At 43.9% G+C, this 12,506-nt stretch overlaps 1 protein-coding gene across 3 annotated transcripts in view; it reads left to right on the top strand.

Annotated features, from left to right (window-relative positions):
- The window catches only part of LOC134957542 (fatty-acid amide hydrolase 1-like), a 175,313-nt gene that overhangs the window by 59,243 nt on the left and 103,564 nt on the right, over nt 1–12,506 (top strand). For all 3 annotated transcript variants that reach the window (XM_063939519.1, XM_063939518.1, XM_063939520.1), the window contains 4 exons: nt 290–433; nt 828–961; nt 7,541–7,747; nt 11,233–11,273. In XM_063939519.1, coding sequence (XP_063795589.1) covers nt 290–433; nt 828–961; nt 7,541–7,747; nt 11,233–11,273 — 526 coding nt within the window. The remainder of the gene's footprint in view (nt 1–289; nt 434–827; nt 962–7,540; nt 7,748–11,232; nt 11,274–12,506) is intronic.

Raw genomic sequence — 12,506 nt, 5'->3', positions numbered from 1 at the left:
CAGGGAGTGTGAGGAGTTTTTCAAAAATGTTAGAGGTTGTATTGCACAGGGTTAGCAATTCCTCACAAGCGTTGTCTGTGCAGAAATGTTTCATATATAGTTGTGAATTCTATGTTAAAAACCGTAATGCACACCACAATATGGATTGTTACCAATCATGACACTGCCATGATAATTGCTACATAGACCCCTGAATCTTTTACTGCCCATTAGCGCTAGCAATATACTGTACCTAGTAATGTTCAGATGGAATACTCTGTTCTTGTCTGTGATGAATGTCTTCTCTCAGGCTCTGGAAGTAAACACCAGTCTGAACTGTGTGACTGAATTTCTATTGGACTGTGAGGCTCAGCTCAAGGAACTTAGAGAGAAAGAGGAAAAGGGTCCATTGTACGGAGTCCCCGTCTCTATAAAGGAACATGTTGGTTATAAGGTAATTATTACACTGTTCATGTGTGGGCACACTCTACTGATACTACTATGAGGCAAATTATAAGTGATTCGATTGTAAACTCTTTGAGGAACGACTTCATAAATACATTTTCTTTATGAAAAGGCCGCAATTTCTATAAGACTTAAGGCCCCTATACTTCACAAACCTGTTTCCCTTATTCCCCAATCCAACAGAACTGCTGATTAGGCCATCGATGATTAGCGACCCGTCGAGGAATCTGGGATATTCTTAATTTTAAAAATCCCTCTATGTTTTAGGTCCGGATCAGGGAATTGAGATATTTAAACTTGTTTAACGTTCCTGATTCCCTGACCCGGCCACCTGTGGTGAAGCATGAGCACCCTTGTAACAGAAACTCTTTGTGTATTTTCAGGACCATTCTTCAACCTGCGGCCTGGTTCAGTACCTCGATGAGGTGGAGGAGGAGGACAGCGTCATTGTGAAGGTTTTGAAGAAGCAAGGAGCCATTGTGTTTGCCAGGACAAATGTTCCCCAGGCTCTTTTATGGTGACTACAAGTCAGGGACTCTGATATTTATCCATGTGTAGTTCCTTACCACAGGTCTGTGTGATGTGAGTGCCCAGGGTTGTACCAGGTTCTAGCTCTTCCCTGTCCCTGGGCTCTGTGAGCTAGACTGTGGAATGGCAAGAACTAGAAGTCTTTGCATCAACTAAACAGTATGATATTATAGGCATTACTGAAACTTGGTGGGATGAATCTCATGATTGGACAGTCAATCTAGAGGTTTATACTCTGTTCAGGAGAGACAGATTAAATAAATGGGGTGAAGGGGTATGTCTTTACGTAAAGCCGTTTTTAAAACCTGATATACGGGAATATATTCACAAGGGGACTGTAAATACTGTTGAGACATTATTGGTAGAAATTGCATGTGGGGGAAAGGGAACAAAAAGGATAATATTGGGGCTATGCTACAAGCCACCTGGTATTAATGTGTCTGATGAGAAAATGTTACTGAAGCAAATTGAAAAAGCAGCAGGAGTAGGAGACGTAATAGTGATGGGAGATTTTAACTATCCGGAGATAAACTGGACAAATGATTCATGTGATACTGCTAGGGTTAATACATTTTTAAACACACTAAATGATTACTTACTTCAACTAATAAAGGAACCACCTAGGTACAATGCAATCTTTGACCTGGTATTAACTAACAATGGGGAATTTATATCAAATATTATAGCAGGGGAACCCATGGGAAACAGTGACCACAATATGGTCACATTCATTATCAGTTTTCATAAGCAGTCCTATATTGGCTCAACAAGGACTTTAACCTTTAGCAATGCCAACTTTGGAATGATGAGGGAAGCTTTAAGAGACATTGAATTGGGAAATTTTGTTTCAAGGAAAAAATACAATGGAAAAATGGGAGGTATTAAAATCACTGCTCGTTAGTAATACTCGCAAATTTATTTCCATGGGCAGCAAACAAAGGTCTAAAAATTCCAAACCAATGTGGCTTAACACACAGATTAAGGAACTAATGGGCAAAAATAGGCGAGCATTCAAAAAATACAAATCAGACGGGAATGCGGAGTCATTCCAGCACTATAAGGATTGTAACAAAATAGCAAAAAATAAATAAGAGCAGCTAAAGTAGAAAGTGAAAAGCTAGTAGCAAAGGAAAGCAAATCAAACCCCAAAAAGTTTTTTAAATATATCAACAGCAAAAGATTAAAGAAGGAGAGTATAAGCATTTAAAGGACAAGCTGGGAGTCTTAGTCAAAAACGATAATGACATAGCGGACAAATTAAACAAGTTTTTCTCATCGGTATTCACAAGAGAGGACCAGAAACAGGGATTAACACACAATCTCAACAAAGATAATGTCTCACTGCTAAATGCTTATTTAAGTGAGGAGGCAGTCTGTGACCGAATAAAAAAAATTAAGCTTAATAAGTCACCTGGTCCCAACGGAATTCACTCAAGGGTTCTCATGGAGCTTCTCTCCGAACTAGCAAGACCGCTATTTTTGATCTTCAATGACTCACTTACATCAGGCATGATTCCCAAAGAGTGGCGTATAGCGGAAGTAGTGCCAATATTCCAAAAGAGTAGTAAAGCTGAACAGGGTAATTATAGACAAGTTAGTCTTAAATATATAGTTGGGAAAGTACTGGAAGGTATTCTAAGGGATAGTAAACAGAAGTTCATTGAAGCCAATAAGGTTATTTATAGGAACCAACATGGATTTGTGAAGGACAGATCATGTCAAACAAACTTACTTGGCTTTTATGAAGGTTAGTGTAAACCTTGATCAGGTTAAGGAGGTGGATGTAATCATTTTAGGCTTTGCTAAAGCTTTCGACATGGTACCGCACATGAGACTTATCTATAAGTTATAAGAATTAGGTCTAGGTAGCACACTATGCACTTGGGTCACAAATTGGTTAGATAATAGGGAGCACCGCGTTGTGGTAAATGGAACTTTTTCAAATTGGACTGAAGTACTAAGTGGTGTGCCACAAGGGTCTGTACCTGGACCACTATTTTTTCATCATTTTCATTAAGGATCTAGCAGTAGATCTAGAGAGCATGGTGGCAATTTTTGCAGACGATACCAAATTGTGTAAGGTTATAATTACGTAGAGGATGCTGAGTCTCTTCAGAACAACTTACAGTAGTTAAACTGGAAGCATGGGCAGCAAAATGGAGAATGAGCTTCAATACAGACAAGTGTTATTGTAATGCACTTTGGTAGCAAGAACAAAAATAACACCTGCATACTAAATGGGGTAAAATTAGGGGATTCTGTACTGGAAAAAGACTTAGGTGTTCACATAGATAACAAATTAAGCAGCAGTACCCAAAGTAGGATTGCAGCAAAGAAGGCTAATGAGGTATTAGCATGTACAAAGTGGGGAATTGACGCAAGGTATGAGAGTGTTATACTCCCATTACATAAATCCCTAGTGAGGCCACATCTTGAATACTGAATTTTGGGCACCATACTACAAAAAGGATATCCTGGAACTAGAAAAGGTTCAGAGGTGGGCGACCAAACTAATTAAGGGGATGGAGACGCTGGAATATGAGGAATACGAGGAAAGGCTTGCAAGGCTCGGCATGTTTACACTGGAAAAGAGGAGACTAAGAGGGGACATGATCAACATTTACAAATATATAAGGAGGCAATACACAGAGCTTGCGGGGCATCTGTTTTTGATAAGATCAACACAGAGGACACGTGAACACACGCTCAGGTTAGGGGAGAGGAGATTTTGCACACAGAGACATAAAGGTTTCTTCACAGTGACAATACGTGTTTGGAATTACCTGCCTGAGAGAGTAGTAATGGCGGACTCGGTCAACACCCTTAAGAATGAGCTAGATAAGTACCTAATGGATAAGGACATACAGGGTTATGGAGCGTAGTCACGCACTATAGTTATTTAAAAAAAGAGGAATAAACACAATGGTCGACATTAGCAACAGACAAAATTAGTCCTAAAAATAATACAGCGTAGGAGACCACAAATAGGTTGAACTCGATGGACAAATTATCTTTTTTCAATCTCAAAAACTCTGTTACTATGTTACCCATTACATGAGCGTTAGAATGTGGAACGGGATCCATTACATGAGCATTCTAAAAGTAGGCTGACAATAGGGCATCACTAATGTATCAGTACAGATCACATCACAAATTATAATACATGGGCACTAGATGATTTCCACTACTGAACACCTCCAGTATATGCAATAAGATCCATTATTGTCCTTTATACAATATATGGAGCAATAGCTGAAATTCCATGCCTTGGTAATAGTCACTCTATAACATCTGTCCTGGTCCCACTGCATAGGGTTATCACCAGAGGCGTCACTAGGGTTGGTGTCACCCGGTGTGGTAACTCATGGTGTCACCCCCCACGGACCTCCTCCTGCTTCACACGACACGTAATACTTAGTAGAGATGTGCACCTGGCCATTTTTCAGGTTTTGGTTGTTCTTACAGTATTATTAACCTCAATAACATTTATTTCCACTAATTTCCAGTCTATCTTGAACACCTCACATCTCACAATATTATTTTAATCCAGTTTAGGCCAAAAGGTTGCACCGAGGTTGCTGGGTGACTAAGCTAAGTGACAGAAGTAGGTGGCACAAACACCTGGCACATCTAGGAGTGGCACTGCAGTGTCAGACAGGATGGCAGTTTTGGAAACTGCCCAAAAAAATGCTCCAGGGAGCACATAACGCAAAGAAATAAGGTGCAAGATGAAATTGTCCTCCTACCCTCCCTTATGTTGTATATATTAAACAGGACATGCACAGTTTAACAAACCAATCATTACAGTGACAGGGACCGTCACTTGTCGCTAAAATGATTGGTTTGTTTGGAGCCCCACAAAACAATTTTTTTAGAAGGAGTTCCTCCATTAATAATTACTCTGAGGATGTTGATGATGTGTTAATTGCATTATAATCTTGTTCAATAAATTTCACGTCTTTGCCGCAAATGACGGAACATGGGGGGTAATTCCAAGTTGATCGCAGCAGGAAATTTTTTAGCAGTTGGGCAAAACCATGTGCACTGCAGGGGGGGCAGTTATAACATTTGCAGAGAGAGTTAGATTTGGGTGGGTTATTTTGTTTCTGTGCAGGGTAAATACTGGCTGCTTTATTTTTACACTGCAATTTAGATTTCAGTTTGAGCACACCCCACCCAAATCTAACTCTCTCTGCACATGTTATATCTGCCCCCCCTGCAGTGCACATGGTTTTGCCCAACTGCTAAAAAATTTCCTGCTGCGATCAACTTGGAATTACCCCCATGGTGTATGAGTGCATGTATACGCCGTGCCAAAATTCCGCTAGACAGTTGCAAATCTGTTTGCAACTCAATCACCATCAAATAATTTTTCCAGTGTGTGCAGTCTGTACGTAGCCCAGGACTTAATCCTACAGTGCAATAGAAACAGGCTGATAAGGGCCAGAGCTGATGTCAGACACCCTCCCTGAAAATGCTTGGGAACGCCTGCGTTTTTCCTGACACTCCCTGAGAACAGCCAGTTACCACCCACAAACATCCGCTTCCTGTCAGCTTACGTACGCTTTGTGATCAAAATTTTTGCACCATCCTGTCGCTGTTTGGCAACACGTCTGCGCATTGCGTTGCATACGCATGTGCAGTCATTTGATAATTGGCTACTGTGCAAATTCGCACAACAGCGATCAGGTCTGAATCGGGCCCTTTGTACCGCTATCCCACCACTGCACCTATCATGCAGCAGCTCAGGAAGGTGCATTGTTTTCATTAAATAGCGGATGTCATCTTGTTAGAGCAAGTAGAGCAAGTGACTATTGTACAGGGTTTCAGCAAAATACAGTGGATCAGCACACACAGATTACAAGTGAAGTAACAGATAAATTAACACAAATACTGAATACGCAAAACACTAAGGTCCATCTCACAGCCCCTCCAGCTCCCCTTATGTTCAACTCCCATCACCTCCGGCTATCTCATGTCCACCTCATAGCACCAGGCACCCTCATGTCCACCTCATACCACCCCAGGTCCCCTCATGTCCACTTCATACCATCCCAGGTCCCCTCATGTCCACCTCGCAGTCCAGCCCCCCCCCCCCCCCTCCTCCTCCCCCCCCCCCATAGCCAGAAAACTAACTTTACTGCTGTCTTGGATGTTGACAGAAGTTTGCTTCCCTGCACGGATGTTATGAACTCAATGGTGGCTGATTGATAGAGCAGAGCGACCGAGGTCCGGGAAGCATACACTTGCTCTCTGCAGACATCCCACAGCCAGCCGCTCTGCCGGATAATCGGAGAGGGCGGATGAGGCTGGCGGGCCACGGGCCCCCCCTCGCCCGTCCACACCCATGCACCCCGCCACTGCTACCCGCTGCATACTGACGTGCCCGATCGGAGCTCCGGACCCGGCCGCAGCGGTGTTGTGCTGGCGGGTGTGCGGGCCTGTGTGCTGTGCTACCACTTGGTGCCAGGGAGAAGGGGGTGTGGTCGGAGCTGGTAATGTCAGTGGATGGGTTGAGGGTGCGGGTGTGAGTGCAACCAAAAATACACCCAAAGAATACACAGATTGACTGACACTGTCAGTCAAAGGATCACAATCTAGTTTGTGAAGATACTCCCTGTCGAGCTCGCACCTTGCAAAAGGTGAGGGGTATCTAGGATCCATCTCACAAACGTGTTGGCTGTGTATTCTTTTGGTTGTATTTTATTCATATAATTTTATATTGTGAACTGTGTAAAAACTCATATGTTCAATTATATGTTATTAAAATAACTTTTTACTAATTGGCCGGTTGGCCTCTTGTTTGGGTGACTATTTTGGTGAGGGGTGTCGGTTACAGGTCCCCAGATTTAAATATCCTCCAGTCTACATTCTGACGAAATTATCGCCTGAAGAAGTCTGTAAATACATTCCATCTTAGCGCACTTGGGAATTTGTGTTTTATAATAAATATATATATATATATATATATATATAAAATGTCTGCACATACATGTAGCAAAAGCAATTTGCTGGAATGTCACTCAGTCCTCATAAGTGGTAGAAAATAATCCCCACTTAAGAACACATAGTCCAAGTGTAGGAGTGCACTCACCAGTCCATTTGTAAAATCATCAAATCTTTTTTGTAGCATGGATGTAAAAATCATACCGGTATAATTTTAACAACCATGCTACAATAAAGATTTGATGATTCTACAAATGGACTGGTGAGTGCACTCCTAAACTTGGGGGGGACTCAGGCGGACTCAGATGTCTCTGTCCAGGCAGGCGCATGTGCTCAGACGGAGATGCTCTCCCATTCATAGAATGGAAGAGCGTCTCTGTGCACTCCCGGCATGACTAGGGGGACGGATCACCTAGTCATGCCAGGAGTGCACGCCTGCGATGGAGCTGCCTCAGATGAGCGTGGCTCCATCACTACATAGATCTGCTCAGCTGCAATTAAGTCACCTGCACTCAAACATGCATATCCTTAAAACCTGGACTGTTAGAGTTCCTTGAGGACTGAGTTTGGAAACCCCTGTTATATATACTGACTCATAATACTCTCTGTAACTTTCTACTAGCCATGAAACCAGTAATCCGATATATGGACACACAGTAAACCCCCATAACAGAGCCAAGGGGGCGTCAGGATCTTCCGGCGGGGAGGGGGCATTAATTGGAGGTGGCGGTTCAATATTTGGTATTGGAACAGACATTGGTGGCAGCATCCGCCTCCCATCCAGCTCCTGTGGAATTTCCGGATTTAAGCCAACTTCAAACAGAGTGAGGTGAGCTTTCGTTATTTAATACTTATTATATATAGATTATTAGAATAGATTAATAGAAGTCACCAAGATCCATGAAACTGAGCAATATCAATTATGTGACACCAGTGACATCATTAACCACAAAATATATGAAAGTATTTTACCAGACTTTGGGCCTAACTCAGGTTTGTATGCAGTGGCCGATGTTCATGCAACAGAGCGATTATCAATAAACTGCGCACGTGCTGCAATCGCAATGTGAGTGCACCGCTGTGATCCCGCTCACACTGAGAACTTTGCAGCAGAGTGATTAACAGGAGATGGCCATTTGGAGGTGTAAACAGGGAGTTTAAGGGGAGTGGTTGGGTTGGCCACTTGATTGTACGTGGAAGTATATGGCGTCTGGGCCGCTACTGCTGTGGCCAGTCTGCATAGCCATAGCTTCCATGTTCTCCATAATTCAGTATGGTTCGTTAATGTGTGGTGGGCATCTCTTTCCTTTCCTGGGCAGCAGTATCACTTGCTAACATAAGCAGTTCAGTAGCCTAGAGAATCACGATTGCATTTTCGTATAAACAGGGATTAGGCCCATGTGCATATGTAGAGTATATGTTGACCTGGCCACACTAGACCGTTTGTGAAACTAATATATGCTTCACTCAATGTCACCTTATCTGGTTTATGTCTTGGGGTTGGGTACGGGATCCTGGCGGTCAAAATACCGATGCCGGAATCCCGACCGTCAGAATGCCGGCAGGGGGACTCACCACAAGTTCTGTTCCCACTCCATGGGTGTCGTGGAAACCCAGGAGTGGGAATAGCTGTGGCGGTGCTGCTGGCATTCTGGCGGTCGGGGTTCTGGCGTCTGTATTTTGACTGTCGGAATTCCAACTACATCCCATGCAGGGCCGGTTCTAGCCCTTGTGGCGTCCCGGGTGAAAATAGGGGCGTGGCTTCATAAAGGGGTGTGGTCCATTATGCCCCCTGTAGAGTTGTGCCCCTGTTTGTGGCCCCAGTAGAGTTGTGCCCCCGTTTGTGCCCCAGTAGAGTTGTGCCCCCATTTGTGCCCCCAGTAGAGTTGTGCCCCCGTTAGCGTCCCCAGTAGAGTTGCGCCGCTTACAAAAAAATAAAAAATAATTAATACTCACCATCCCCGCTCCCGATTCCCGACCGCTGCTGACCTCCATCTCCGGCCGCCGGCGCGGCTCCTCGGATCTATGGGAGAGACATCATGACGTCTCTCTCATAGCACAGCATAGACACTAGAGGTCAATTATGACCCCTAGCGTCTATGTGCCGGTCCCACAATGCCGTGCGGTGCGCGATGACGTCATCGTGCACCGCACAGCAGTGACAGCACAGCGCTGGAGGGCACCACCAGTAGTGGATCTTGCCACAGCGGCGGCGCCCTCCGGATGGCGGCGGCGCCCTCCGGATGGCGGCGGCGCCCTCCGGAAGGCGGCACCCCAGCCAAAAATCCTGTGTGCCCGTAGCAAGATCCGCAACTGATCCCATGTCTTGAAGACAAATATAAGACCTTATGGACAGATAAACCGTATTTACATCTGTACTGGAAATAAAACTTTTCAGACCCCGACTAACAGAGGAAATTTAGGAGTCTTGTGGACGTACTGTATGACAGTTGGCAGGTTACTGACTTTGACACTGTTCTGACAGCCTGTGTCTGATTATCCTCATTAGTGAAAAGCTGTCTACCGAATCTGACATAGGGCCAATGACCTGTGGGCAGGGACAAATTAACAATGGGGTGAATGTCCAATGCAGCTCCTGGTTTCCACATAAAAACAGACCTATCTTGACAGCAAGATGATGACCATCCTCCCAACTGCCAACTATTACAATTATAGTTCTATTTTCCTTACAAAATAATGCAATTCTATTTTTATGTATTAAGGAAGACATTGGGGCTGATAGCGCATAGGGTGTAGAAGCTCACATTTCACTGGCCACACCCACACAGTACTGATCACACCTGTTCTGCTTCTCATAATAGGCCCATGATCAATTTCAGCACAAGGCCCACGTAACCTTTAATTCAACGCTGCCTGTGGGGACAACGTCCATCATTCCTTGTAGGAGTTCCTGGTGAATAGTGTTGTGTTCATTTGATTGCTTTGGCCACGGTTAGCAACTGCAAACGGAATAGTAGGCCTACATCGGGACAGAGCATTTCTGCCCCAACCATGGCCATCACTGACATTCAGCTTCCAGCCTTTGCAGGATCTCGTATCTGAGTCAATGTAGCGGCATGAACGTAAGCAGGATTAACTCATTCATTGTCTGGTCTCCAGCCACAGAGATGTCCTTCAGGCCTTCTTGGCCACTTCTGGCATCATGGTTTAAAGTACCTGTTCAGTATATGCACCTGACTCTTGCTGCTAGCCTGTGACTCCCTCAGCCTTGCCACTATAGGGACTTTTGGAATTTGTCTTCTATTCAGTTTGAACATATACTTGGGAATTTTGTTTGTAATTTCCACATACTTTCTGATCAGGTCCTTACCCAAGCCTCTCTCTTGTGGAAAACTCCTAAAGGCAAGGAACCTTGAGAGTGGATCAATATGTGCTTCACTTCTCAACTCTGGCCAATGAATGAGACAAGAACAGAGAGGTTTTGGTTACAGTATTTTGTGAAGTCCTTTCCCAATTTGAGATGAGTTGGCAGCCCGTCATCTTCCTGCATGTCTTGATGTTGTATAAAAAATACATATCTGTATCTGAGAACATGATCAGTAGTAACATTGTATCAACACATCTGCACAAGACAGGTCTATATACAGTAGTACATTTCCAACACCCTGCAGGTGCTCTGGTGAGGAACACACACAGATTTGCAATCTTCCAAAATGTCATTAATGAGATATGCATTATCAATATCAGGTAGGTGGTGTGGTGGGTAAGTACCACATTCAGCAATTTAATTAAATTAAATATCTTGGCCCCCCCCCCCCCCAACCCAAAATCATTGTGGTGCCCCTGGTCCCTCCCCTAAACCCTGCTTCACAAAGGGTTATCAGAATCCCCACTTAAGGTGTGTTGGGAGTATTATAAGCAATCTGTTACGGCTACTGTGCAGATAATGGTTAGATAGCGGGGCTGAGAGGCCAGCCCCTGACCAACATTTTCTTGCTCAGTAAAGAGTAGCCTAGGTGTCAGGATCTGGGATCCCAATAGCAAAGTACCTCACTCCATTATGAAGGGTTACTTACTAGTGATTAATTACCAGGGTTCCCATTAGACTCTGTGTCCCAGGTTACCCAGGGCATATTGCTAGTGGTATAACTGGTTTACGTCTGCAGCAATTCTTTCAGTGTGTGAGAAAATAGTGATTTGTAGCATAATGCATGGTCAGAGTACAGCAGGTAATATTCATTTCTAGTACAGTATGCTGTTAGGGTAGATGAAGGATAAATAACATCATTTTTAGCGTTGTATAGTAACAGGGTACTGTATGGGTGATAATATTAGTATCACTTCATTTTGCAGCTATCATGGTGTCCGTCCGTGTATTGATGGAATGACAGCAGGTAATTATTATTATTATTATTATTATTTAAAAATATTTTATTAGGAAGATGAGATACAGTACAGGAAATGTCAAAAACAGTGTGCAATAGGATTTATGTAGAATCATTGGATTACAGAAAACACCCTAGTAAGGAAAACCAGTGTCCAACATGGGGAGATTCCTGTAAGTATATGTGATCATAAACCGTTAATCAGACTCATCAATTTTTAATATAATAGGAAACAGTATAGAAACAGGAAGATGAAAAGGGGGAGAGAAAAGAAACGGGGAAATTAAGGATAGAGAGTAAGGGGGTAATTCCAAGTTGATCGCAGCAGGAATTTGGTTAGCAGTTGGGCAAAACCATGGGGGTCATTCCGAGTTGTTCGCTCGTTATTTTTTTCTCGCAATGGAGCGATTAGTCGCTAATGCGCATGCGCAATGTCCGCAGTGCGACTGCGCCAAGTAAATTTGCTATGCAGTTAGGTATTTTACTCACGGCATTACGAGGTTTTTTCTTCGTTCTGGTGATCGGAGTGTGATTGACAGGAAGTGGGTGTTTCTGGGCGGAAACTGGCCGTTTTATGGGAGTGTGTGAAAAAACGCTACCGTTTCTGGGAAAAACGCAGGAATGGCTGGAGAAACGGAGGAGTGTCTGGGCGAACGCTGGGTGTGTTTGTGACGTCAAACCAGGAACGACAAGCACTGAACTGATCGCACTGGCAGAGTAAGTCTCGAGCTACTCAGAAACTGCACAGAGAAGTCTTTTCGCAATATTGCGAATCTTTCGTTCGCAATTTTGATAAGCTAAGATTCACTCCCAGTAGGCGGCGGCTTAGCGTGTGCAAAGCTGCTAAAAGCAGCTTGCGAGCGAACAACTCGGAATGACCACCCATGTGCACTGCAGGGGAGGCAGATATAACATGTGCAGAGAGAGTTAGATTTGGGTGTGGTGTGTTCAATCTGCAATCTAAATTGCAGTGTAAAAATAAAGCAGCCAGTATTTACCCTGCACAGAAACAAAATAACCCACCCAAATCTAACTCTCTCTGCACATGTTATATCTGCCTCCCCTGCAGTGCACATGGTTTTGCCCAACTGCTAACAAATTTCCTGCTGCGATCAACTTGGAATTACCCCCTAAAACAGTGGTGGCCAACCAGTGGCTCTTGAGCCACATGCGGCTCTTTCATTACTCAAATGTGGCTCCCAACACTCATGTGATCACAACAGATCCAGAAACCACTGCACT

The sequence above is a fragment of the Pseudophryne corroboree genome, chromosome 9, assembly GCF_028390025.1.
Source record: "Pseudophryne corroboree isolate aPseCor3 chromosome 9, aPseCor3.hap2, whole genome shotgun sequence".
Lineage (NCBI taxonomy): Eukaryota > Metazoa > Chordata > Amphibia > Anura > Myobatrachidae > Pseudophryne > Pseudophryne corroboree.
Note: the sequence above shows the minus strand (reverse complement) of the source record. Positions and strands in the feature narration are given on the sequence as shown.